At 49.7% G+C, this 25261-nt stretch overlaps 1 protein-coding gene across 1 annotated transcript in view; it reads right to left on the bottom strand.

The window, feature by feature from the left end:
* Fhad1 (forkhead-associated (FHA) phosphopeptide binding domain 1) overlaps positions 1-25261 on the bottom strand; it is a 93135-nt gene that overhangs the window by 34410 nt on the left and 33464 nt on the right. The window contains exons 8-15 of the mRNA XM_013022221.1: positions 24278-24408; positions 23853-23942; positions 21805-21909; positions 15078-15185; positions 13317-13400; positions 12200-12349; positions 10211-10406; positions 1581-1651 (exon numbers count right to left, since the gene is read on the bottom strand). Of these exons, the coding sequence (XP_012877675.1) occupies positions 1581-1651; positions 10211-10406; positions 12200-12349; positions 13317-13400; positions 15078-15185; positions 21805-21909; positions 23853-23942; positions 24278-24408 (935 nt within the window). The remainder of the gene's footprint in view (positions 1-1580; positions 1652-10210; positions 10407-12199; positions 12350-13316; positions 13401-15077; positions 15186-21804; positions 21910-23852; positions 23943-24277; positions 24409-25261) is intronic.

The following is a 25261-nucleotide window of genomic DNA, read 5'->3' as shown; positions in this document are numbered from 1 at the left end:
CACACACACACACACACACACACACACACGATATTAAGACTTTGAATTCAGGATGGATACAGAATCTCAACTCTTCCTGTTGCTTCTTCATTTAGAAAATGAATTAGACACTAGTTTTTTGTTTGTTTGTTTTTTGTCAGTCATGGGGCCTGAACTCTGGGCCTGGGCTCTGTCCCTCAGCTCTTCAGCTCAAGGCTAGCGCACTACCACTTGTTCACAGCGCCACTTCCAGCTTTTTTCTGCTTATGTGGTGCTGAGGAATCAAACTCAGGGCCTCATACATGCAAGGCAAGCACTCTACCACTGAGCCAACTTCCAGCCCCCTAGACACTAGTTTTTTTTTAGTAGTGCTTAATTCAAAGTAGGTGCTCAGTAAGAAGCTGAATATTTAGTCACTGCTGGCTGGGTGTGAGAGAAGCAATGGACTGGAAGACAGAAGGAAGTTCTGGCTTTGTCTTGACAATCTTCCCAGTTTGCTGGGTGACAACCTAAGGTCACCGACTTCTCTGGGCGCTGCAGTCCATCTCCGTGGAAGGAGGAGGATGGGCTGGGCCAGGGGCTGCCAGATCTGCTTTTGTAGAGTTTCACTGTGTGTATCGGAGCCACACACATTTCCGTTATCTGTGGCTGCCTTCCTACTGCCATAGTGGGCTTGAACAGGCATGATGGGGACCGTGGACAGGTGGCTAAGATATTGACTCATTGGCCCTCCGCAGACAGTTTGCTGACTCCTGGACTCAGGTTGCTGCAGGTGATTGGAATGGCAGCCCTGACCCTCCAGCCTCCCTCTCTATCTGGCTTTGCCTGCGTAACCCTGCCCCCTGACCTTGAACTTAGCCACGTGACTTGCTTGGCCAATGGGATGATAACAGAGGATTTGAAAATTACGACCTGATTGGCTCGGGGAACACACCCAGGCTGGCTTGCTAGAGGATGGAGGCCTTGTGGAGTAGACCAGAATCCCTCCACTGAGGCCAGCCAAGCTCAGCAAAGCCAGGTGCCAACCCTGGGTGTGTGCACAGGAGACTGAGGTTGTTGAGTACACTGAGGCTGTTGTGTGGCTGTCCACTACAGAGTTATCACAACATCCGCTTTCAACAATCCAATCCTTATCCCCTTCTCTAGACCCAGTCATCCCTCTAACTCTTCTGCTGCACCTTAAAAATCCGATGGTATTCAATCTCTGTGTGGCTTTTTCACTCAAGGCTAGAGTTCTACTTTCCACTTTGTGGCGGTTCATTGGCCATAAGAGTCTCAGATTTGTTGATAGGGGCTGGCTCTGAATCACAGTCCTCAGATCTCAGCCTCCTGAGCAGCTAGGATTAGAGGTGTGAGCCACTGGTGCCTGGTCCTTTTTGGCATTTTGACAGAGGTGGCCAGACAGGGGCAGTGCCCGGTGGGGTCTCTGCCTTCCTGTTTGGATCCCTTTGTGTGCACATGGGGACGTGGGGTCACCTGTTGGAAGATGCGGTGTGCCTCGGTTGCAGAGCAAACACAGATTTCAAACACTCAGTGGTACACAAATGCCCCGGGGAAAGCTGACATGAATTTGGAAGAAAAAAAGAATTTAAAAGAATTACCTGAAGTTCCTTAGTTTGGCTTTTAATTTTTTTATAATGCTCCAGAAGATAAACCAGATACAAGGAGAACCCTTAAAAAGAGAGAAGTGGGGAAAAGGTAAGAAGGAATCCACCTCCTTGGGGCTTTGCATAATGCTTGTTTCCTGTTTTCTTCTGAGCTATGGCCACACTGTCTCAGCCTCCTGAGTGCTGGGATTTCAGGTATGCACCACCATACTCAGCTTTGTGTAATGGCTTAATATAGTCTGCAGACAGGTGGACGCAGGCCCCACAGCCTTCCCATCAAGACAGCATGAGCTGCTGTGCAACTTTGTTAATTTACTTAGCATTTTGGGGCAAGACTGGGGTTTGGACTCAGAACCTCACACTTGTTAGGCAGACCGTCTACCGTGGAGCCGTGCCTCCAACCCTTTCCTGTGCTGGCTATTTTTGAGATATGGTACTGCTTCCTAACTAGAGATATGCCTGGGCCAAGATCTGCATCCCACTGTAGCCAGGATGACAGGCATGCACCACTATATGCAGCTATTGGTTGAGAATGAGGATCTCATGAGGTTTTGTGCCTGGCTTCAAATCTGGATTCTCCCAATCTCAGCCTCCCTCGTAGCCAAGATGAAGGGCATAAGCCACTGGTGCCTGTCTCCAACTTTTAAAGTAGGCTAATAAACTCTGGTGGGGTCAAAGCAAAGTCTTTTTTGAGATGGGAAATGAAAATCCATTAAGAGAACACCTACCTTTCTGAGGGTCCCCTGGGTGTTGTGTAGGCAGAATTGTGAATTAGGAGGGGAAGAATGATGGCTCCTTCCCTCAAGCCAACTCCTAAATCCTGGGGCCACTAATGTACCTTACACAGCAAAAGGGTCTTTGTTCAGAGGCTTAGGTTATTTTTGTTTGTTTGTTTCCTTTTCCCTGTACTGCTCCTGGTGCCTGAACTCAGGGCCTAGGTACTGTCCCTGTGCTTTTTTGCTCATGGTTAGTGCTCTAATACTTGAGCTGCAACTCTACTTCTGGAGCTAAGAGTCTCACACACTTTCCTGGTTAGCTAGGATTACAGGTGTGAGCCATGGCTATCTGGCAAGTAATTCCCCCCCTCCTTCCCTGCACCCCCCCACCCCCAGGGTATGATATAGACCATGCAGGCCTCAAACTTGCAAGCTTCCTGCTTCTGCTTCTTGAGCAGAAGCTCAAGGGATTATAGGTTTGAACCGTCATGCTTGGCAGGTGAAAGATTGAGATGCAGGATTATCCTGGACTGTCTGGTGAATCTAATATAAGCCCATAGATTAAGATCTTTCCATTGTAGAATTGGAGGTAAGCGTCTATTGGACCTTCCTCCCATCCCCCCAGGTTGGCTTTGAAACTCAGTCCTCCTGAGTAGTTAGGATCTATAGGTGTGAACCACCAGTGCCTGCCTAGTTTCTCTCTTCTTTACGGCTAGACAAAACTTCATTGTTTTGTGTAGACACGCCCTTTCTTCTTTGTTCACTCATCACCTGATGGGCACCTGGGAGGGCTCCACAGCTTGGCTATTGTGCACAGCAGTGCGGTAAGCATGGGCATGCAGGTCTCTCGGTCCCATGCCAATGACACTCATTTGCACAGATGCCTGCGGCTACAGCTGTGTTATACGGTGCTTCTAGGAGGAGCTCCTACGGAGGAGCTTCTGTGCTTATTTCCATAGTGGCTGCATTGACTGACAGCCCACCAGCCGTGTATAAGGGTTCCTTCACCTCCTTCCTTCCCCCCACAAACCTCCGTGGTTTATTTTCTGGATGACAGAGTTACAACAGAATCTCAGTTTCATTTTGATTTGGACGCAGGACATTTCTTTTTTAGGGGCCATTTGTTCTTTTGAGAACTGTTCAGTTCATCTGCCCATTTATTAATTGGATTGCTTGTTCTTTTGGTATTTAATTTTCTGAGTCCTTTGTATCTATATTCTGGCTACTAGTCCCTTGTCATAGAAAAATCAGACGACAATTTTCTCTTTCTAAGGCTATTTTTTCCCTTGGCCGCAGAAGACTTTTAATTTGACGCAGTCACCTTTGTCAGTCCTTGCTCTTATTCTCAGAGCTACTGCAGTCCTATTCATTGTCTGTGCCCGTGTCCTCCAGTGTTTTCTGCGTAGTTTTGTAGCGTCAGGCCCTGCATTAAAAGTCTTTGCTCCATGTTGAATCGATTGTCGTACCGAGTGGGAGAGAAGATATAGTCTTGTGCACGTGGACATCCAGTGTTCCCAGCACCATTTTTGGACGACTCTGTCTTTTCTCAGATGTGTGTTTCTGGAGACTTTGTGGAGAATCAGGTGGTTGTAGCCGGGTGGGTTTATTTCTAGGTCCTCTATTGGTGCCCTCCATTGCTCTGTGTGGAGATTTTCTTTTTTCAACTACCATGCAATGTTTAACGATGGCTCTGTAGTATAAGTTGAAATCAACCAGGTGCTGCGGGGCCTCTGGCATTGCTCTTTGGGCTATCCAGCTTTTGTACTTCTGTATGAATTTTTGGATTCCTTTAAAAAAATTTTTTTTGGCAGTGCTAGGGTGTGAACTCAGGCCTTGCACTTGCTAGGCAGGTTCTATACCACTTGAGCCATACTCCCAGCCCTTTTTTAGTTATTTTTTTTTTCCAGCTAGGATCTTCTTGCCTGTGCTGGTCTCAGACTGTGAGTCTCTAAATGCAGTCTCCTGTGCAGCTGAGATATAGGGACATACCTCCATCTCCAGCTTGTTTGTTGAGATGAGGTCTTAGGAACTTTTAGGGGGACTGTAGTCCCCCCAAGCTTTTGGGGGAGATGCAGCACATGTCGTTGGGGTCACAGAGCTTCCTTGGATGGCTGGTGAGGGAAGAGAGAAGCAAGGCAGAGGTGCTTGGGGTGAGGTGAGGGTTGGTTGTGGCAGGCAGGGAGCCGTAGCCTGAAGTGTGGAGATCTGATTTAAACGCCACAGGAAGGTGAGGAGTGCATCCCAGCCTAGGTGCCTGGCCTTCTGCTGGGCGAGGAAAGTGCCATGCCCTGCCATCGCCCCACCAGAAGGATGGGGTGTATGGCTGGGCGGGGCCCGGGCTCCAGGCAGAGTGACTGTGGGGGCTGAGACAGCACAGGCTCTTCACTGTAGCCCCATCGACGAGGGGGACTGCCAGCCCACTCGCCTGCCTGTGCCCCGCTCAGCGCTCAGTGGTGCCACCTCCTCCTCCTCCTCCTCTTCTTCTTTTTCTTCTTCCTCTTCTTCTGTATTTAAAGATATGTGTGTCTTGGAGAGTTGAGAATGGGTGATTTACCCTTGAGTGTGGAGAGAGGCCTTTTAATCACCACAAAGCCTTGCAGGAATAGACAGGAACATCCAGAGCGTGCAGAGAAAGCAGTATTTTCGTGGCCAGCATCAAAAGGTGGACAGGAAGGGGTGGGCAGAGGACAGACATGCATGCCACCCTCCGCCGCTTCCAGCAGCCCCTCAGCCTGTCCCACAGTGAGCAGCCTGCCCCGGGGCAACTCCCAGGGACACTTCGATTACTTCTGCTCGGTCCAGGTGGCCTGGCTCCCTGGGGATCTGTCTCAAGATGGCAGGCTCGCTTGCCATGTGTGTGTCCCTGTCCAGGGTCCTCTTTCTCAGAGGCAGGGAGAGGAATGGTCTGGAGGAAGGACTCGGGTTGGGTCCCAGAGAGGCCACCCGGAGCTGGGATATGAGTCTAGAAAGGGCGTCCAGCTTTCGCCCCACTGAGGGAGGGTGAGGGAGCTGCCAGGTGGAGTCTGGGCAGGGTTGACGGTGGCTCTGGCTTTGAGGTCGGGCTGTGCTGTGGAGTACACCGCCGTCTGCCGGCCTCCCCTGGGGAGGCCAAGTGAGACCGGCACCCACTGGAGGCTGCTGACCACAGGAAGGCTGGCCGTGCCAGGATGAGGATCGCCGGGAGTCCACGTCCACTTTACACATGGGTGAGCTGAGACACAGAGAAGCAGGAGTCACGGCACTGAAGTTCATACGCTGGTCGGTGGGTGGGTCTCAAAGCTTGAACTCAGAAACATCACGGGAGAACCCAATGGGTCTGGTGTCTCAATGTCCCCACCAGGCTTGGCTGGAAACTTCATCCCGCCGTGGTCCACGGTGGAAGGGAGGAGATTTGGGGTGGATGGAGCCACAAGGGGTCCCATGAGGGCTGTAGTGGACATGCAGGAGGAAGAGACCCACGCTGTGTCTCTCATGGGGTTGCCCCTCCCCTGAGACACAGGATCAGGCCTCGCCACCTGCCAGGCCAGCGCCTCGGCACCGGAGCTTCTAGAACTGCGAGACAAGGCTTTCTTTGCCCAGTCCAGGGCGTTCTGCCACAGACACACAGGGACGGACAGGTAGCTCAAGCCCAGGAACACCACTACCCCGCTTTCTTCTTGCCCAACACAGACAGGACCTGTGTTGTGGGAGACGGGCGTGGGCCAGGCACCCTCTCGTGTCCCGATGGGATTATGTGGGGATCAGAGATCTCAGCCCTTGTCTTGACCCTGCCAGCTCAGAGTATTTAACACCGAGTCCTGCGTCCCTTCCTTAAAATGAAGATAGCGGAAGCACCTGCCTCATCGAGCACCAGGGACAGAGGCACACAACTCATGAAACACCTGGCACCGAGCAGCTAAGCACTTGGGAATAAAGCACCTGACACAGAGTGAAGTCCCCAAGGACGCAACCACAGCGCTTAGTACCCAGGAATAAAGCATAGAGCTAAGTACTCAGGAATGAAGCACCTAACACAGAGCCAAGTACCGAGGAACCTCTATATGACAGTGCCTGCATATCCCTTGGTAGTGGTGGACACGGAGGTGCTCGGGGTTCATAGATGGTGAGGAGTGGTAACGTGAGGCATCCCAGATCTCCTACTATCTCCTCTTTTGTGCCCTGAGGAGAACAAGTCCTGCTTACAGAGCAGATGTGAGGAAGAACTGACACCAAGCATGAGGCAAGCTGAGTATGGCGTACTGAATCTGTGTGTTCAGTAGTGAAGAATGCCTGCATTTACCTCCACTGTCCTCATCACCGTCACCACCACCACTACCACCACGACCATCATCACCACCATCATCACCATCACCACGACTACCACCACTACCATCACTGTCATCATCACCACCGCCATCACCATCATCACAATCATCACCACCATCACCATCATCACCACCACCACCACCACCACCATCACCACCACCACCACCATCACCACCATCATCACCATCACCACGACTACCACCACTACCATCATTGTCATCATTACCACCACCACCACCATCACCATCATCATTACCACCACCACCACCACCATCACCATCATCATCACCATTACCACCACCATTACCATCATCATCATTACCATCATCATCACCACCACCATCAACAACAAAATAATCATTTCTACCATCATCACTACCACCACCATCACCATCATCACCACCACCACCACCACCACCATCATCACCACCATCACCACCACCACCACCATCAGCACTACCACCATCATCACCATCACCACGACTACCACCACTACCATCACCGTCATCATCACCACCACCATTACCACCATCAACAACAAAATCATCATCTCTACCATCATCACCACCACCATCACCATGACTACCACTACCACCACCACCATAATCACCACCATCACCATTATTACCTTCACCATCATCATCACCATCACCACCACTTTTACCTACACCACCATCACTCTCTCTTCCTTCTCCTCCTCCTGGTACCGATGGCCCTGTGGTGGCCAGTAGTAAAGAATATAGAGGATATCTAGCATATCCATTTCCTTGAATCTTGAACTGGGTGAGGTGCATGTCCTCTTCTGTGGTGTGGATGAAGGGTAGGCTCTATGTACAAACCTTTCTGTTCTTATTTGCTGTTCTTTTTCTCCCTGCATCTTGGGAGCCAGGAATTATAATCACAGAAGCCACCAGACAACTGCTCCACTGGCAGTGTTCCACAGAACGTTCCAAGAGGCACTCGTTGGGGGTGCAGGAAGCAAGGACATCTGAACTTTGGGACCATGCAGAGACTGGTTTGGTGTTGCTCAGATCCTGTGACTCTCTGAAGTCAGGGATGAAGACCAGCAAGTCTGCACACAGTCTTTCTCAAGGGTTTCTGCTGTTGCTGGTCTGACAGCTTAACTTTACAAACATGTTTCTTCACAGTGGTTTGGTGTTGCTCAGATCCTGTGACTCTCTGAAGTCAGGGATGAAGACCGGCAAGTCTGCACACAGTCTTTCTCAAGGGTTTCTGCTGTTGCTGGTCTGACAGCTTAACTTTACAAACATGTTTCTTCACAGTAACGTACGGCTAGACTACAGACATGGGTGTCAATGGTCCAGAGGGTGGAACATCTGTTGCCAGGATGGATGAGGGGCTGCGCTGTGAGAGTTCCAATCTGAGAATGATGACAAGTTGGTCCATGCTTCAGCTGGCATCTGTCACGATGACAGCAGCAGTGACCGGGAGCACTGGTGGGGCTTCCCGCCCCTCCTCCCTCTGCCCTGGCCCTCACTGGCCTCTCTTTTTGCCATAAAGAAGCCTGGGCATTTACCAACAATTCGGCTGCTTTTCACTCCTGTGTAATTTTGAAGAACTCTGTACCACCTGCTGGACTGCTCTGGAAATACCCTGGCTGGGAGGCTGAGATGGAGTGTAGACCCCACCCTCTGGTCTCACTGCTGCAGCCAGCATCACACGTACCCAGCTGCCCTGGAGGACACTTCCCACGGGGTGGCAGCAGTCTCAGAATGTTAGATTTCCTCAAGTGTTAAAATTCTTTCTCAGTGGTATTGTGCACATCTGTGGTTTTATTCAACCATCCACCCAACTACCATCCATGCATTCAGCCATCCATTCACCCAGCCACCATCTACCCACCCATCTATCCATCCACTCATCTACCCATCCTTTCACCTGCCCACCCATCCACTCATCCACTATCCATCCCATCTACCCATCCACCATCCATCCACCTACCTACCCATCCATCCACCCATCCACCCACCATTCATCCATCTATCCACCCATCCTTCCATCTGTCTATCCATTCACCAACCCACCATCCATCCATCCACCCACCTACCATCCACACATCCATCTGTCTGTGTCCACCTATCCACCCACCCATCTATCCATCCATCCACCTATCTACCACTCATCTGTCACCCATCCATTCACCTATCTACCTCCTATCCATCCATCTACCCACCCACCATCCATCTGTCCACCCATTTATCCATCTACCCATTCATCTATTCATCCACCCATCCATCTAACCACCATCCATCCATCCATCCACCATCCATCTGTCCATCCATCATATAAACATCGGTGAGGCAGCTGGGTACTTCCCTGGCACTAGACACATTGCTATCATCCATTTCTAGACAAAGCACCCAGGTGCAGCAGCCCCCAGGCCCCTCAGCTTGGATGTCTTCCAGGCCCTCACACCTGGGCCTGACTCTGGGCTTCAGTGAAGGCAACACATCTGTTGTTTTACACGTGCCAGACACTTAGAAGCTATGTGAGCCACACTTTCCCTCTGCAGCTTCCCTGGTCACCATGACCCATTCCACGGCAGAGAACTGTTAATTTCGCTTAGTAGCTCCAGAACTTCCTCTCACTCCATCCCCACGGCAGCTACCATCACTCCTAATGCCAGCCTCCTGCCTGGACTCCCTGTGCTTGAGTCTGGCCACCTTCCAGTGTCCTTTCCACATGTGGCCAAGATGAATGCATCCCTGCCCCACAGGGTCCTTTCTTGAGCTCTTTCAGGGCTTTCTTGCTGCTGACTTTACCAGCCTGAGATTTTTTTTTTCCTCAAGGCTAACACACTATCCCTTGAGCCACAGTTCCACTTTTGGCTTTTTTTGTGGTTAATTGGAGATAAAGAGTCTTGTGGACTTTTCTGTCTGGGCTGGCTTTGAACAGTGATCTCAGATCTCAGCCTCCTGAGTAGCTTGGATTATAGGTATGAGCCACAAGCACCTAGCCATCAATACATTTTAAATCTCCCTATGATCTTAAAAAGTGATGGTGACTCCTCACAAGTTCTACTTTGTAGGTGAGGAAACTGAGGTGCACAGAGAGAGGGTAAACAGCAAGGCTAGAATCACACAGCTCTTTCCACAGAAAAATGCCACATTTCCCAATGTCACAGCAGTTATTGCTAAGCTAGACAGGAGCTAGCCTAATTCTGATGTCATTTTCTTGTTGCCTCTGTTACCCTTTTACTTTCTTTATAATGATGACCCACCTTTTGTGGGTCTTCATGGTTTCTAGAGTCTACAACTTGGGTCACACCCCTAGTTCTCTTGCTTTTTTTTCTCCCATAGTTTGTTTCTTAGATCAGGTCTTAGATTTTGGTCCTCCTACCTCTACCTCCAGAATAGCTGGGATTACAGGTGTGCACCATCACACCTGGACTATGTGGTGTTGTTTTTATTGTTTTTTTTTTAAAAGGAAAATCACTTTCCAACCCAAATGAGTCTGGACCAAAGAAGGGAACACTCAGCCACATACCCACGAAGCCTTCTAAACAGATGAGCCATCTGGGGAAGATTCATGGCGACATCCTAGAGTCAGTCCCGTGTCTAGGAGAGGAAAAGCCCCAATCACCTTTGTCAGTGTCAGAGAGCTGGATGCCCATATCACTGAGGAGCTTCTCCACTTCCTCCACCCAGGACACGGAGAGGCTCAACACATCCAGGCTGATTTTGTGAAGCCCGGACACAGGTGGCCTCATGTCCAGGCACCGGAGGAGGTCCAGCTCCCGTCTCAGGTCACTGCTACGGCAAGACCTTTTCATGCAAGCCTGAAAATGGACAAGGACATGAAGAACCTACACCCCACGGCAGGAGTGGCACCACAGAGGCCTGCAGGAAGCAGAGTTACAGACCCACCCCTGGGCAGGCAGAACTCAGGCTGGTGGGCCCTGAGATGGCTCAGTTTTGAGTGGTTTCGGTTTGTTTTTCTTTTGGGGGGTGGCTTTTTTTTTCTCACATGCCAATTGGACTTCGGATGAGTGGAGAGAACTCCCTCTTAGGCTGTGCAATCCTTAAATCAAATCACCAGTAACAATTTGGCTGAAATGAGAACCAAATCCGGCTATTTCTAGCTGTCACAATTTGCAGAGACCGGTGTGCAAGCTAGCCACCAAGTGTGACTTTCTGGTGTTTTGAAAGAGCTCTGACAAGCTGGCATCTGCACCAGCTCCCAAATAGCCACTGCTGATCTCACGGGAAAGCAGAAGCAGCTGCCTGCCCCGACAGCCCGGGATGTGTGTGTGGGGGGGGACCCTGCACATATCCGGGGTGTCAGTTCCTCCTTGCTCAAGGGGCAAAGGAGGAGGAAACAGCGCTCGTGGCTGGGCCAAAAAAAGAAACGCAGATGGCAAGCAGGAACAATTCTTCAGCTTTTCTGGAAAGCACATGACAGGTATATTTTTAAATTAAAAAAAAACGGGGGGGGGAGAGTTCCCCAAAGTCAGTAGCCCTCCCCTGAAAGATGCCAAATCTTAGGGTCATTTCCTTTATATGAAATGATGTAGTCTTTGCATAGATCATTCTATCAGTCATTATTATTTGCATATGATGTCTTCCTGCAGGGCTGGGGTGTGGCTCAAGTGGTGGAACACCTGCCTAGCAAGCTCAAGGTCTCGAGTTCAATCCCCAGGATTGCCAACCTCTCTCAAACCATCCTCTTGTCTACTTTGAGTTATCTCTAGATGATTTATAATGCCTAACTCAATGCAAATGATATGTTAATAGTTGTTATACTGCATCGTGTGGGGAATAATGGTCAAGAGCGATGTGAAAGGCCCTAGGTTCTATTCCTAGCACAGCATAAAACGAACGAATGAATGAATAGAAAAAATAAAGAAAAAAAGTTGGTATGTGTTGATATTCTTCATTAAGGATGAATAATTATTATTTTTGTATGTTAGAGTCCTGGGGCTCAAACTCAGGGCCTTGTTCTCTTTCTTGGCTTATGTGCTCATGGCTGGTGCTCTACTACTTGAGCCATACCTCCAGCCTTGATTTTTGCTGGTTACTTGGAGATGGAATTTCACAGATTTTTCTTCTGCCTGGTCTGGCTTCAAACTACCCCTCCTCCAGATCTCAGCCTCCTGAGTAGCTAGGATTACAGGTATGAGCCACGGATGCCTGGTTTGGATACATTTTTTTTTTTTGGGTCCGGTCGTGGGGCCTGAACTCTGGGCCTGAGCACTGTCCCTCAACTCTCCAGCTCAAGGCTAGCGCTCTACCACTTGAGCCACAGTGCCACTTCTGGCTTTTTTTTTCTTTTTGCTTATGTGGTGCTGGGGAATCGAACCCAGGGCCTCATGCATGCAAGGCAGGTGCTCTACCACTGAGCCACCTTCCCAGCCCCTGGATACATTTTTTCCCTTAATATTTTTGATGTGCTGTTGGCTGACGCCCTGGATGTGAATGCTCAGGCATTTTTCCTTGGTCACTTTAACTTTACCTCTAGGCATTCTCAGGCCCCTCTCTGTAAAAAGGTTTGTGCCCAGCCCGCCCGAGTCACTGCAGCGCCCTCCCGTGCACACACGCGTATCCTGGGCACAGACTTGAGTGAAGGGGGCACCTGGCAGCTGTCCAGCTGCGTCCTCAGCTTCTCAATACCCTCCACCATCTCCTCCTGCTTGAAGCTGCTGGGTGGTGTCTCCTGCAGGCTCCACTTTCTCTGTTGGAAGCTGAGGCTGTCCTCGGTGATCTGCATGATCTTCTCCATCAGCTGGGGAGAAGAAAGGGAGGGAGAGAGGTGCTCACAGCACAGTGCTCTGGGACACAAGGATCAGAGGGCTGACATGCACGCTCCCAGCTCAGCACAGCGTGAGGAAGGTCCCAGCATAAAAGAGAAGCTTGTTTCTGTCACCAGAACACAATGTGGTCCAGGATTAGAGGTTATTCCTAGGTGTCAAAGGCCTCTATTGTTGCTCTGAGTTTGTTCCAGATCTTTCTGTATTCATAGAGGGGACTCATGACACACAGTCCCCAATGCTCTGGGTGCCTAAGCAGGTCAAGTTCTCCTGTCCCAGGCAAGAGCATCCGTGTGTGTGTGTGTGTGTGTGTGTGTGTGTGTGTGTGTGTGTGTGTGTGTGTGTGTGTTACTTTGTTTTGTGTTGGTACTGGCACTTGAACTCAGTGATGTCCCTGAGCTTTTATACTCAAGGTTGGTGCTGTGCCACTTGACCCACAGTTCCACTTCTGGTTTTCTGCTGGTTAAATGGAGATAAGAGTCTCATGGACTTTCCTGGCCAGGCTGGCTTTGAATTGTGATCCTCAGATCTCAGCCTCCTGAGTAGCTAGGATTATAGGTGTGAGCCACCAGTGCCTGGCATTTTCCCCTTCCTCTGTGGAAAGAACCCACAGACTAAGATGAGGTGATCCCTTAGCTCACAACAGTGGAACTTCAGCATTGTGTGTGTGTGTGTGCACACACACACACATGTGCATGCATGTGCGTGGTGACCAGCAATGGAACCTGATGGCCAAAATAGATTTGTACAACAACGCTCCATGCCAGTTTAACTGGCTTTTTGCTTCAAAAGCCAGGAAATCCCGTCAAATCAAAACAAGTCTTGATGGTGTGGCAACAGTGTGAGAAAATATGAGCAAGCAGCACAAACAGAAGCATATGGTCCGGGGTCTGGCACGCAGATCCGGGGAAGGCACCGGAGGCTGGGGGGAGTCTCGCTAACCTGCTGGTCGGTGATGGGCTTGTCCTGGAACGGCTTCGTGCGCCCGAAGATGGCTTTGATGACCTGGGTTCGGAAGTGCTCCAGCTGTGGCACAAAGGGAGAGCCGAGGGTTGGGGGTGGGGGAGCTTTGGGCAGAGGCAAGGCTGGGGGTGGCATGTGCACCCTGGGGTGCAGGAAAGCCCCTCAGAAGGGTCTGCACACATGGACGGCCACCCAGTGTTATGCAAAGTGCAGAGAAAGTGCCCTGCCATGGAAGGAAAGAAAGCAGTCAGCTCTGTGTGTGCCTCAGGCAGGCTCGTGGGAGCCCCGTCCAGGCGCATGGCCTGCGGGCTTTCCGTGGCGTCGCTAACGCCCATTTTCCAATGGGAAGTCTGGCCCTGAGTGCAACTCTTTGATTGGTAGGTTGGCACCGGACTGTGAAGTGCCTACGGCAGCTGTCATCAGCCATGGGAGAGGTGTGTGTCTTCAGGCTGTCCCCGCCTTCCACCCTCAGCGGCCCTGAGATGACCCACGGCGCTCCCTCCATCTCCCTGGAGCCCAGCCCGGTGCCTGGGCTGCAGTCAGCACGCAGAATTGGGTGCTGAGGCCGAGGGTCTGGGCTTCAGTTCCCGCAGCGGTGCCCCGTGCCCCTGTGTGTGGTTGGAACCCCAGGGAAGGTTGGCACAATCACAACACCTGGGGTGAGTAGTGGGGTGGGGGTGGGGGCAGGCTCCATCAGAAGGTACTGGAAAAGAAGCTGGGCTGCCTCTGGGGTTTGCCCACATAGCTGCCTCTGGCCTGCATTTGTGGTCTATTAGAAAAATGTCATCATTAAAGATACAGAGCCCAGAGGCACCCAAAGGGCTACTGAGTCCCTGTGAAAGCCAAAGGGTCCCAGGACCCAGGAGGTCACAGCACACGGGGGTTCTAGGAAGCCAAAGGCACCACTGAGGTCAGCGAGCCAGCAGGCCTGGGGACACGAGGCCTCCAAGCTGCCCTCTGGTCACAGGGCCCAGGGGGGTCATCTAGGCTCTCTGTCCTGCAGGGCTGGGTGCTGCAGGAGGTGCAGGGGAGGGGTGGCAGCGGGTGGGTCTGTTGAAGGGGCTCTAACACCTGTTCAAGAGACAGCACATGATTGTTTAATTTGTGTGGGCCCCTGGGAATCTGAGCAAGGACAAGGCCTTGCTAGTGCTTGGACAGCAGCAAATGAGGACAGGATGGTGTGGAAGGGTCCTTGAAGAACGTTGCTTCTTTTTTTTTTAATGAATACTGGGATTTGAACTCAGGGCCTTTGCATTTGCGTGGCGGGTGCTCTACCACTTGAGTTATGCCTCCAGCCCTCAACTGTGGTTCTGATGACTCTTTTGAGAATCTGATGAGTGGCATGGTGAACTCTTCCCTCAGAAACAGAAGCTCTCATGCACATATTCTCTCTGTCTCTGTCTGTCTGTCTGTCTGCCTGTCTGTCTGTCTGTCTGTCTGTCTCTCTCTCTCTCTCTCTCTCTCTCACACACACACACACACACACACACACAGGTGTTGTCCTGAGGAGTGATGCTCCCTGAACTCGTCTCCCACCTGTGCTCCACCCCTCCCCGGAAGCTCTGGTGAAGCTCTGCCACCTCTCCTGGCTGTCCTGGCAGTCTCATATGGAAGGCTCAGGTCGAAGGTGGGCTTCCTGGTGGAGGAAAGCATGGACCAGGCTAAGTAGGCTCCTCTTCCTCTTGGGCCCCACCGGCCAGCTGGCGGCAGGAAACCCTGGGGGACATGGGACGTGCCTACCTGACCTACTGCCCTTTCCAAATTGGTTTTAATGAGGCCCTCTCGGTTCCCCATTTCTTGCAGTTGAAGCAATTTCTTTCTGGAATCTTCCTGAAGTTTCTCTTCCACCTGCAATGACGATGAAAGCATTCGCGGGCTGCTATGGTGGTCCGAGTGCATTCTAGGGACAACTCTGAGGAGGGATAATGGCTGTGTGTGTTTGTGGGGGGGGTCCCCCAGGGGTATGGGCAGTTGCAGCCCATGTGGCAGGAGCCACAAGATGAATATAGGTGGCAACAGTTCACAAGGCACCGTGCCCAGGGCCAGGCCCTGTGGCTAGGGCTGGCTATGGTTGGAGCACCCTGCCAACCAATCAGTTATTTAGTTTTAACAGCCCCTCGTGAGCACTGTGACCTCAGGAAAGTCTCTTCATGGGGCCTTGCCTGATGGGATGCGAGCACTGGCAGAGTCATAGGGGTGAAGGGTGTTTGGTGGCTGGGGCTGGCTGTCACCTCTAAAAGGTAGGTGGGAGTGTCTACAGGCAGGGGAGGTGGGACCTGCACATGGGGGTGTATGGGGGGAACTCGGTAAGTGGCACTATTGGGGACACTGTTCTATTTGTTGTCACCATGTGTAGTGCACTCACAGTTGGAAACGGCTCTAGGACACCTGCTAAGCAATGGCTACTGCAAATTGCAAGGTGTGTAAATGGGGAAAAAGCAGCTGCAGTGGGGGGTGGGGTGGGGGGGGAAGCAACGTTATGGGGCTTGAAGGACTGGCTGCTTATTCTACTTGCTTGGGTAGCAGCAGGACAACTCTGTAAAGCTAAGAGTGTTCAATGCTACCCTCTGCTGGCCATGATGAGACCCTGCAGCCTCTGCATTCACTTAAAAATTTGGAGCCAGTAATGGGGCTTGAATTCAGGGCGTTAAAATCAGGGCGTTAAGCTATTGCTTATCTTGCCGTTCTCCTCCCCTGCCCCCATGCACACACAAGGCTGGTACTCTACCACTTGAGCTATTCATCCACTTCTGGATTTTTGCTGGGTCACTGGATATAAGAGTCTCACAGATTTTCCTGCCTGGGCTGACCTTGCACTGCAATCCTCAGATTGTCTCCTGCGTAGCTAGGATTATAGGTATGAACCACTAGCACCCAGCTTCTGTTTACTTTTTTGTTGTTGTAGTTGGTTGTGCGGCTTGAACTTAGGGCCTGGGTGCTGATCCTGAGTCTCTTTGCGCTCACGGCTAGCAGTCTACCAATTGAGCCATAGATCTACTTCCAGTTTTTGAGTGGTTAATCAGAGATAAAGGTTTCATGGAGACTTTCCTGCCAGGGCCCACTTTGAATCCTCAGATCTCAGCCTCCTGAGTAGCTAGGATTACAGGCGTGAGACATGGGTACCCAGCTTCTGTTTACTTTTGAATGAAAATTACTTAAGCACCTGGGGAACTAGGGCTCCCCTGGAATTGAGGAAAGTTCACCTGAGTGAAAAGATTATGAGGCTGCAGAGGGGCCCCACCGAGGTAACAAAACACCCAGACAAGCCCTTTAGAGCTTTCCTCTGCACAGTTCAGGACCTGGTGCCTGGAGAGCGGCGCCCCCTGCAGGGCCACCCACCTCTCTGAGATGCAGCCCCAAGTCCAGGCTCACCCTGGCTCCTACTGCCCCACGTGTTTACAGAGCTGTGCAAACAGAGCCCATCCTCTGTCTTTGGCTTCCCCGTGTGCTCCTCCTCTGAAAAGGGGTCTCCCCGAATCCCAACGCCAAGCCCCAGAACTGCCGTCAGCAGCTTCCCTGCTTCCGCTCTGCTGCCCAGCCTCACCGTGCCCATCCATCCTCTTCCTCTCAACCGGGCTCCAAGTGGCCCTTATCAGTGCGCTCAGTCCTCAGAGATTTGTGAGTTCCTACCCTGTTTACCCTCTGGACCGTGATATAGGGCCCCCTGCTGCCGGTATATCCCCTTCTGGAATGTTCTTCATGATACTGTGAGAGTCACCAAGCTGTCAGCAACACCATTGGTGGTGAGGTCTCCTCAGATGAGCACTGTCTGTGTCTGACCAATGTGGCTAGGAAGTCCAGGGGTCTAAACAAAGCTTCTCGCTTAGTGAAGGCATTACAATTTTACATTTTATTTGAAGTAAGTCTTTTCAGATATTTTACATTTTATCATTTACTTAGTTTTAAATAATCTCAGTACCCTGCCTACATTGTGGCAGCACTGGGCTTTAAACTCAAGGCCTTCTTGCTTACTAGGTAGATGTCTACCACTTGAGCCATACTTCCAGATATAAAATTAAGTTACAAAGATAAAACTGTAGAGGAGCTAAAATTTAAATTGTACTTAAATTCAACGTTAGCATTTACATGGGGCTACCAGCTGTGCCACAGGGGCAAGTCAGAGAGACTTGGCTTCTAGTCCTGGCCGTCTGGCCCTGAGCCCTCACCTCACCGCTCCCTTGGCTGTGAGACAGATTGCTGAGATAACGTGTGGCTCTCTAATAAATAACAACCCCAGTCCTATCACTGATGTGAACTAAGGTCTCAGCATCTCTTGCTGCCTCCCCGGAACACATCAAAGATTCATGAAGCCCATATGAATTCTAAGTAAGATGAAAATGAATCCACATACATAAAAATCACCATAAGACTGCCTGAAGTCAAAGAAAGAGCAAATCTTAAAAGCAGCCTGAAAAAAGACATTTGTAAGAAGGTGGAGGAATGAGGCTGACAGCTAACTTCTTAGTGGAAGCCATGGAGGCTGGGAGATGATGATGTAATGAAAAAAGGATGTACTTGCCAATTAAAATTCAGTGATTAGCTAAAACATGTATCCAAGAATGGAGGTTAAAACAGGCCTTCATGCTGGGCACTAGTGGCTCACACCTGTAATCCCAGCTACTCAGGAGGATGAGATCTGAGGATCGCAATTCGAAGCCAGCCTGGGCAGGAAAGTGCATAAGACTCTATCACCAATTAACCACTAGTAAACCAGAAGTGGAGCTGTGGCTTAAAGTGGTAGAGCACTATCCTTGAGCAAAAGAGCTCAAGGACAATGCCTAGGCCCTGAGTTCAAGCCCCCTGGCCAACAACAACAACAACAATGGACCTTCACATTCATTTTTATTCTCTCTCTTTCACACATGCACGCACATACACACACACACAAATTCACCATCAGCAAAGCCACACTAAAGGAAACCCCTGAAGGATTTTCTCTAGGCAGAAGAAAATGATCCCCGGTGAATGATGACAGATGCAGAGCTCATTCATCTAATGTGTGGATAGAAACCTGGGCTATATGAAGACACTGGTCCTCACAACCTGTGGCTTCAATACAGAGAGAGGTATGGAGGATTCTGTGTCTGTGTGGATGGGTGGGGGGCAAGTGTAGTCTCCAGGTCACTGAGGCATCATAGAGGAGGCTGAAATCTTAGTGAACACTGCTTTGGTAAGTCAAAATGCATACCACACTCTTTAGAACCACCACTGAGAGAATAGTAAGAGAAAAAACCTTAATATATTCTTTCTTGGTAGTACTGCTAAGGAGGTGCTCTACCACTGAGCTATGCCTGCAGCCTTTTTTGTACTGGTTATTTCTGATATAGGGCCTGGCTTTCCACTGGGTATGCACCTGGACTGTGATCCACCTATTTTAGGCTTGAAACCATGTCTAGTGTCTTGCTGTTAAGATGGAGTCTCAAGGAATTTTTCTACCTGGACTAGCTCAGAACCATGATCCTCCCAATCTCATCCTTCCACACAGCTCAGGAGGACAAGTGTGATCCACTGTGCTCAAATATCAGCCGAGAAGGGGTCTTGAGAACTTCTCTGTGTGCTGCCTCAAACTGTCATCCTTCTGATCTTAGCCTCCTAAGTAGCTAGGCTGACAGTTGGAAGCCAATGGTACCAGGTTAAGTATTGGATTTTGATAGTTGAATGAATACTATTTTTCATTGTTCATAAATAGTAAAAGAGTGAAAAATCTCCAAGTTAATATAGGAAAAAATGAAACGTTAAAAACTTATCAGCTCAAAGGAAGGCAAGAATGGAGAGGAGGAAGAATAGCTGGCACTAAGGAAAAAGATCAATTTAAGCCCAAACATAATAGGAATTACATTATCCACTAGGAGACTAAAAGACAAAGATCAGCAAACTGGATTTTATATGCTCTATCTTCCCCTAAAGCAGGATTGACAGGAAAAGTTGTGAACGTAATCAAAAGAAAGTTAGCATAGCTGATGAACAAGCTCGATCAATGACCCAGTGGATTGTTGATGGAAGAACACTATGAGATGACCATCTGGTGGTGGTCAGAAGTTTGCTTAAGTTTTGAGTATTACAATGGTCAATTTCCATGCACCTAGTAACTTAGCCTCAAAACACACAAAGCAAAAATTGGCAATATAAAAAAGAAAACATAAATTCCACAGTCAAGATGATATGTTTTATTTTTAAAGAAACACATCACTCTCACTGACTGACAGAACATGTAGACAAGAAAATAAATAAAGGAACCCATGTCTTGAACATTCCTGGGAAACCTGACCTCAAGGGCCCTGTGTAGAACACTACCTCTGAGACGATCAGATGAATATTCTTTCAAGGACATATGTGACCTCATGCAGGCCATTAGCAAGTCTCAACATCAAAGGATTGAAACCACACAGAAGCCGTTCTCTGGCCTCGGTGTGAAAAGCTATAAATCAATAACCAAAGGTTAATCAGAAAGTCTTCATACATTTAGAAATGTGTAAATAATTTTCAAAACAAACCATGAGCCAAAGAGAAAAAAACAAACACTGGTACCTGAAAAATACATTTATCTGAGTAATGATGAAAACACTCCATCCGAATACTTTGTAGAAGGCAGTTTAAGCCGTGTTTAGAGGAAAAGTAATAGCCAGGAAGCTATTCCATGTTAAACACACACACACACACACACACACACACACTATTCCATGTTAAACACACACACACACACACACACACACACACTCACAGGAGAAAGCAAGTCATTGAGAATGTAAGTACTTGGCTGGGTGAAGTTGATGAAGCCAGGGGTTGAATAGGTTTCAGATGCTCCCATTTCCAATTTTGTTTTCTTGAAAGGTTTTTTTTTTTAAAAAAAACTTGGGTCAGTTTTTTCTTGAGGAGCTGGGGTTTGAACTTGGGGATTCAGCCTATGAGATGGGCATTCTACTCCCTGAGTCTCTGTCAGCCTGGGATCGTTTCCTTTCTTGGTAAATTTTGCAAATATTCATTGAGGCATCTGTTAGTTTTTCTGATTCCTATCAGACTTTCAGCAGACTTAGCTTCGCCGTTGTGGACTTTCTGCCTTCATGTCTGTCAAGCCCGTCTTCTCGTAGAATAATCATATTTAAACTTTTTTTTTGATATTTGACTCTTCTCTCAATTTTTAGTCAATAAATATTAGTTTTTAAACTCAATCTGCTCTTTTGGTTGGTTTTATTTTGCTAACCCTACTTATGTCTGTTCAACTTCTGTAGGTTTAAATAATTATTGACAAGATGCAATTTGTCAGACAGGTCTTGTCTAATATGTATTTTAGCTTGTAAAGGTTTTTTTTTTTAAATTTTTCTTCAGTACTGACTTGTTTGAACTCAGATCTCTGGAACTGATCTTGGACTATGATTCTTCTACCTGTAACTCCTATGTAACTGGGATTACAGCTATGTGCCACCATGCATGGTTTATTTATTGAGATGAGGTCTCACTAGTTTTTGCCTGGGCTGGCTTGAAACCCTAATTTCAAATAGCTAGGATTACAGGCAGAGCCACTGCAACCTGGCTTTTGTTTATGAAGTGTTACTGGTTTTAGCTTAAAGTAATATTCTGACAGTTACACTAAGTAAGAACTGGAGAAAAATACTAGGCATTTGCGGGGTGGTGGTGGTGTAGATCATTCTTGAACAAGTCTAGACAGAATCCCTCTATCATTTGGATTTGTTCTTATTTCAGTGACAGCAATCTTGTCATCAAATAAAGCCAATGATTCAAATGGCGGATTATAGTTGTGCCTGACCTGCTCAGGACCCTTGTGTGCCTTTCAGTTTAGAACTTAAAAGAATCAGCCAAGTATTGGTGACTCACGCCTGTAACCTAGCTACTCAGGAGGCTGAGATCAGAGGATCACAGTTGGAAGCCGGCCCGGGCAGGAAAGTCTGTGAGGATTCTTATCTCCAATAAACAACTCAGAAAAAGTCAGAAGTGGCACTGTGGCTCAAGTGGTAGAGCACTGGCCTTGAGCAAAGAGAGGCTCAGGGATAGCATCTAGGCCCCGAGTTCAAGCCCCAGGACTGACAAAAGAAAAAAAGATTTTAAAAACACATCCAGCCCATCAGTACTCCTCAGTTGGTTACATTGGCAAAGACGTGACAGGACTTTCTGTGTCCCTGTGCTGTCCAGCGTGGCGGCTGCCAGCCACAGGTGGCTATGGAGCATGTGTACTGTGGCACTACTGGTTTCATTTAGTTAAAGTGACAGGTGCCCTGTGTGGCTGGTGCCCACTGGGCTGGCCAGCACAGGAACTGGAATCAACTGGAATCAGCGCTTCAAGTCTGGGCACTGGAGCTCTATCTCCCTATCCCCTGTCCGCGTGGCCTGGGGTAACTTCTTTACGAGCTCCAGAAGCTGTTTTCTCATCTATGAGAGGGGCAATACCAGTGTCCACCACAGAGGGCGCTGTGAGGACAGAGGGGATGCCGGCCTGGCTGGCCCTGCCTACCTTGCTCTTTTCACGGAGGGTCCTGGAGATTGTGTTCTGTTCATAACTGTTCTTCCTCAGCTCCTCTCTCAGCCTCCTTATTTCCTTCTCCATGTCTTGTATTTGCTGGAAAAGTTTGCACCAGAAAAGTCAACCCTGGAGCAGGGACAGCAGGAGCGCCCTCCAGGAACCAAAGGTCATGATCCTCTGAACCCATCCCGTCATGGGGCTCATTGAAGGGGAGACATGGCCTGCTACCAGCTCACTTAGCTCCTTCCTGGACAGAGCCGCGCAGGAGAGCCGACTTCCCCTCCCATTAAGGTGCTAACCATGCTGAAGGAAGGAAAATATTAATTTCTTCTTCTTCTTTTACTGGGACTTGAACTCAGGGCCTGAGTTTTTCATGCAAGGGTGGTACTCCATATCACTTGGGCCAAAGCTCCGCTTCTGGATCTTTGGTGGTTAGTTGCAGATAAGAGTCTCATAGACTTTTCTTTCTGGGAGGCCTTGAACCACAATCCTCTGATCTCAGTCTCATGAGTAGCTAAGCTTACAGGACTAAGCCACTGGGGCACAGTGGAAAATACTGTCTTTTTTTTTTTTTGCCAGTCCTGGAGCTTGAACTCAGGGCCTGGGCACTGTCCCTGACCTCGCTGTGTTAAAGGCTAGTACTCTATTACCTGAGCCACAGTGCCACTTCTGGCTTTGTCTCTTTATGTGGTACTGAGGAATCAAACCCAGGGCTTCAAGTGTGCTAGGCAAGCACTCTACCACTAAGCCACATTTCCAGCCCATGAAGGTCAGAATAAATCCTGGGATACTGGTGAAATCCCTTTTTTTGGGGTGGGGAGGGGATAGAGTTTTTGAGATAAACTGATATAAAAAAGGGCCAATTATGTAGAAGCCTAGAGCTGTCTTTTTTCCTCTTTGAGACAGAGAAGAATTGCCCTACATGAAGTGTTTTTTCTTGGTGGTCCGGGAATGGAGGGTGTAATGGACAGGGCTCAAGCAGTGGAGGAAACACATTTTAATAACTCTCCTCTTTCCATTGCTCTTATTATTTATTTGTTTTTGTTGGTCATGGGGGCTTGAACTCTGAGCCTGGGTGCTGTCCCTGAGCTCTTTAGCTCAAGGCTAGCACTCTACCACTTGAACCACAGCGCCACTTCTGGTTTTCTGGTGGTTAATTGGAGATAAGAGTTTCACGGACTTTCCTGCCTGGGTTGGCTTTGAACCGGGATCCTGAGATCTCAGCCTTTAGAGTAGCTAGGATTACAGGCATGAGCCACCAGTGCCCAGCTTTCTGCTCTTATTTTTATGGCTGTTTTCCAAACAGGGCAAATGCTAACTGGGCACTAGTGGCTCATGCCTATAATCCCAGCTATTCAGGAGGCTGAGATCTGAGAATCATAGTTTAAGGCCAGCCCAGGAAGAAAAGTCATCTCCAAGGAACCAGCAAAAAGCCAGAACTAGAGCTGTGGTTCAAATGATAGAGTACCAGCTGTGAGTGAAAAAAAAACTAAGGGACAGCATCATCTAGGCCTTGAGCTCAAGCTCAATACCAGCACACACACAAAAAACTAAATACATACATACATAAATAACACATGAGACAAATGCAAAACATTTTTTTCTTTTTTTGTGATTAGTATGCTATTGATGCATTTAAATAAAAATGCCTTTGGAAGAAGCTGTGTTAGCAACTTGGGCTTTGATCAAACTTGACAGGAGGATATACCCGGGCAATTGCAGGCCCAGGGTCAGAGTCAGAATGGGTTTCTAGAAGTATATGGTAGCCAGCTGGCCACTAGCCTGTCCCTGTCCCTGCTCGGCCCTAGGGCCAAGCCATGAGGAAAATGGAGCCAAGTTCCTGGAGCACCCTGGGAGAGCCATCCCCTGCTCCCAGCTCCTCCTCTTGTTGGGGCTTTGGACAGCAAGGGAGAATTCTAAGAGCTCTACAGAGCACACACACCCGGGGCCTTGTGATTTGGGCCAGGCTCCCACTGGGAACCCAGGGGCCATAGCCTCATTTTTCTGTGCACGCTTCTGAAGAAGGAAGTTCCACTTACATTTTTGCAGAGTTTTAACTCTTTCTCCTGGGCTTCATGGTGCTCCTTTTGGACCTCTTCCTTTCTTAACTTTTCTTTCAGATCTGTGCACTGTGGAGACAAAGGCCAGCAAGCTCCAGGTGCCATGCTGGCCGCCTTGGTGGGGGGCCAGGGCATTTCCTGCTGAACCATGCCAGTGGCACAGCCCGATTCCAAAGGCCAGACCAGCAGGCTGAGATCTGAGAATCCCAGTTCAGAGCCAACCCAGGCAGATAAAACCTGCAAAAACCTAGTAGTGGAGGTGTGGCTCAAGTGGTAAAGCACCAGCTGTGAGAGAAAAACTGAACAATGGCGCGAGGTCCTGAGTGCTGGCCCAGTGCTGGCACCGAAGCTCCTCCCGGGCGGCTGCTCCCGGGCGGACGGAAGGTGTGCAGGGCGGCACTCACGCGGGAGCCCAGCGCCTCCAGCTGCTGGTCCTTTTCCTTGTTCTTGCTTTTCAGCTGGTTGACCTCCTCCTTCAGCTGCTGAGTCTGCTCAGTTTTCGCCAACACGTCTTTTTGCAAAGATGTCACCATCTCTGCAACAACAGAGGGCCCACGATCACCAGGCAGTCGGGGAATGGTCACGGCTGTGCGGTCAGCCAGCTCGAGGGGACCCTGGCACTGAGGAATGGGGGCAGGGGGCAGCTGGCATCTACACGGTTCCCAGAAGCCAGAACGCAGCTGAAACCAACGGCCACTGAGTGGGCTGGTGCAGGTCTCAGGGAGTATCTGGAGGAACTGGGGTTGTTACCAGGGCTGGAAAAAGATGGGGGACCCTGTGACACACCCACACCATAGCCCAGCAGAGAGGGGTCCTGAGGAGGACCTGAGAGGGGGCTGTGGTGGGAAGTATGTCTTAGAGACTATTGATGGGGGACACAGGAGTCACAATGAGTGAACCCTGTTTCTACTACCTGTGAGCTCGGTGTACACAGAGTTTGTCACCTGGCACCTGGGCCTGATTCTGGATCACTCCCCGCAGTCTCTGCCTCCTGGCTACAAGGCCTTGGCCACCCTCCCCCCTCCCCAGCAGGCTGACCCTGTGGGAATGGTGGGGGAACTTGCTAGGCTAGGACACAAGAACTCTCAGGCAGGGGCAGGGAAAAGCTGGGCTGCTGAGGGGCTGAGGCCACGTGGGAGGCTCTGGACGGGGACCTTCAGCTGCTGCCCAAGGACATGCCAGGCCCTGGCCAATGTTGAGTGCCACCTTGGGCAGGCCCTGTGTCATGGCTCCGTCACCCCCCCCCATTCCTGAACCCTACAAACTGGGCCAGGTAATGCGTGTATCTGTTGTTTTATCCACTGAATGCTTGGGCTAGACCAACAAGCAATGCGGGGGGAGGGGAGGACACAGACACACAGTGGCCCAAGTTGTGTCACATAGCTCTT

Source organism: Dipodomys ordii, unplaced genomic scaffold (genome assembly GCF_000151885.1).
Source record: "Dipodomys ordii isolate 6190 unplaced genomic scaffold, Dord_2.0 Scaffold61, whole genome shotgun sequence".
NCBI classification, from domain to species: Eukaryota; Metazoa; Chordata; class Mammalia; order Rodentia; family Heteromyidae; genus Dipodomys; species Dipodomys ordii.
Note: the sequence above shows the minus strand (reverse complement) of the source record. Positions and strands in the feature narration are given on the sequence as shown.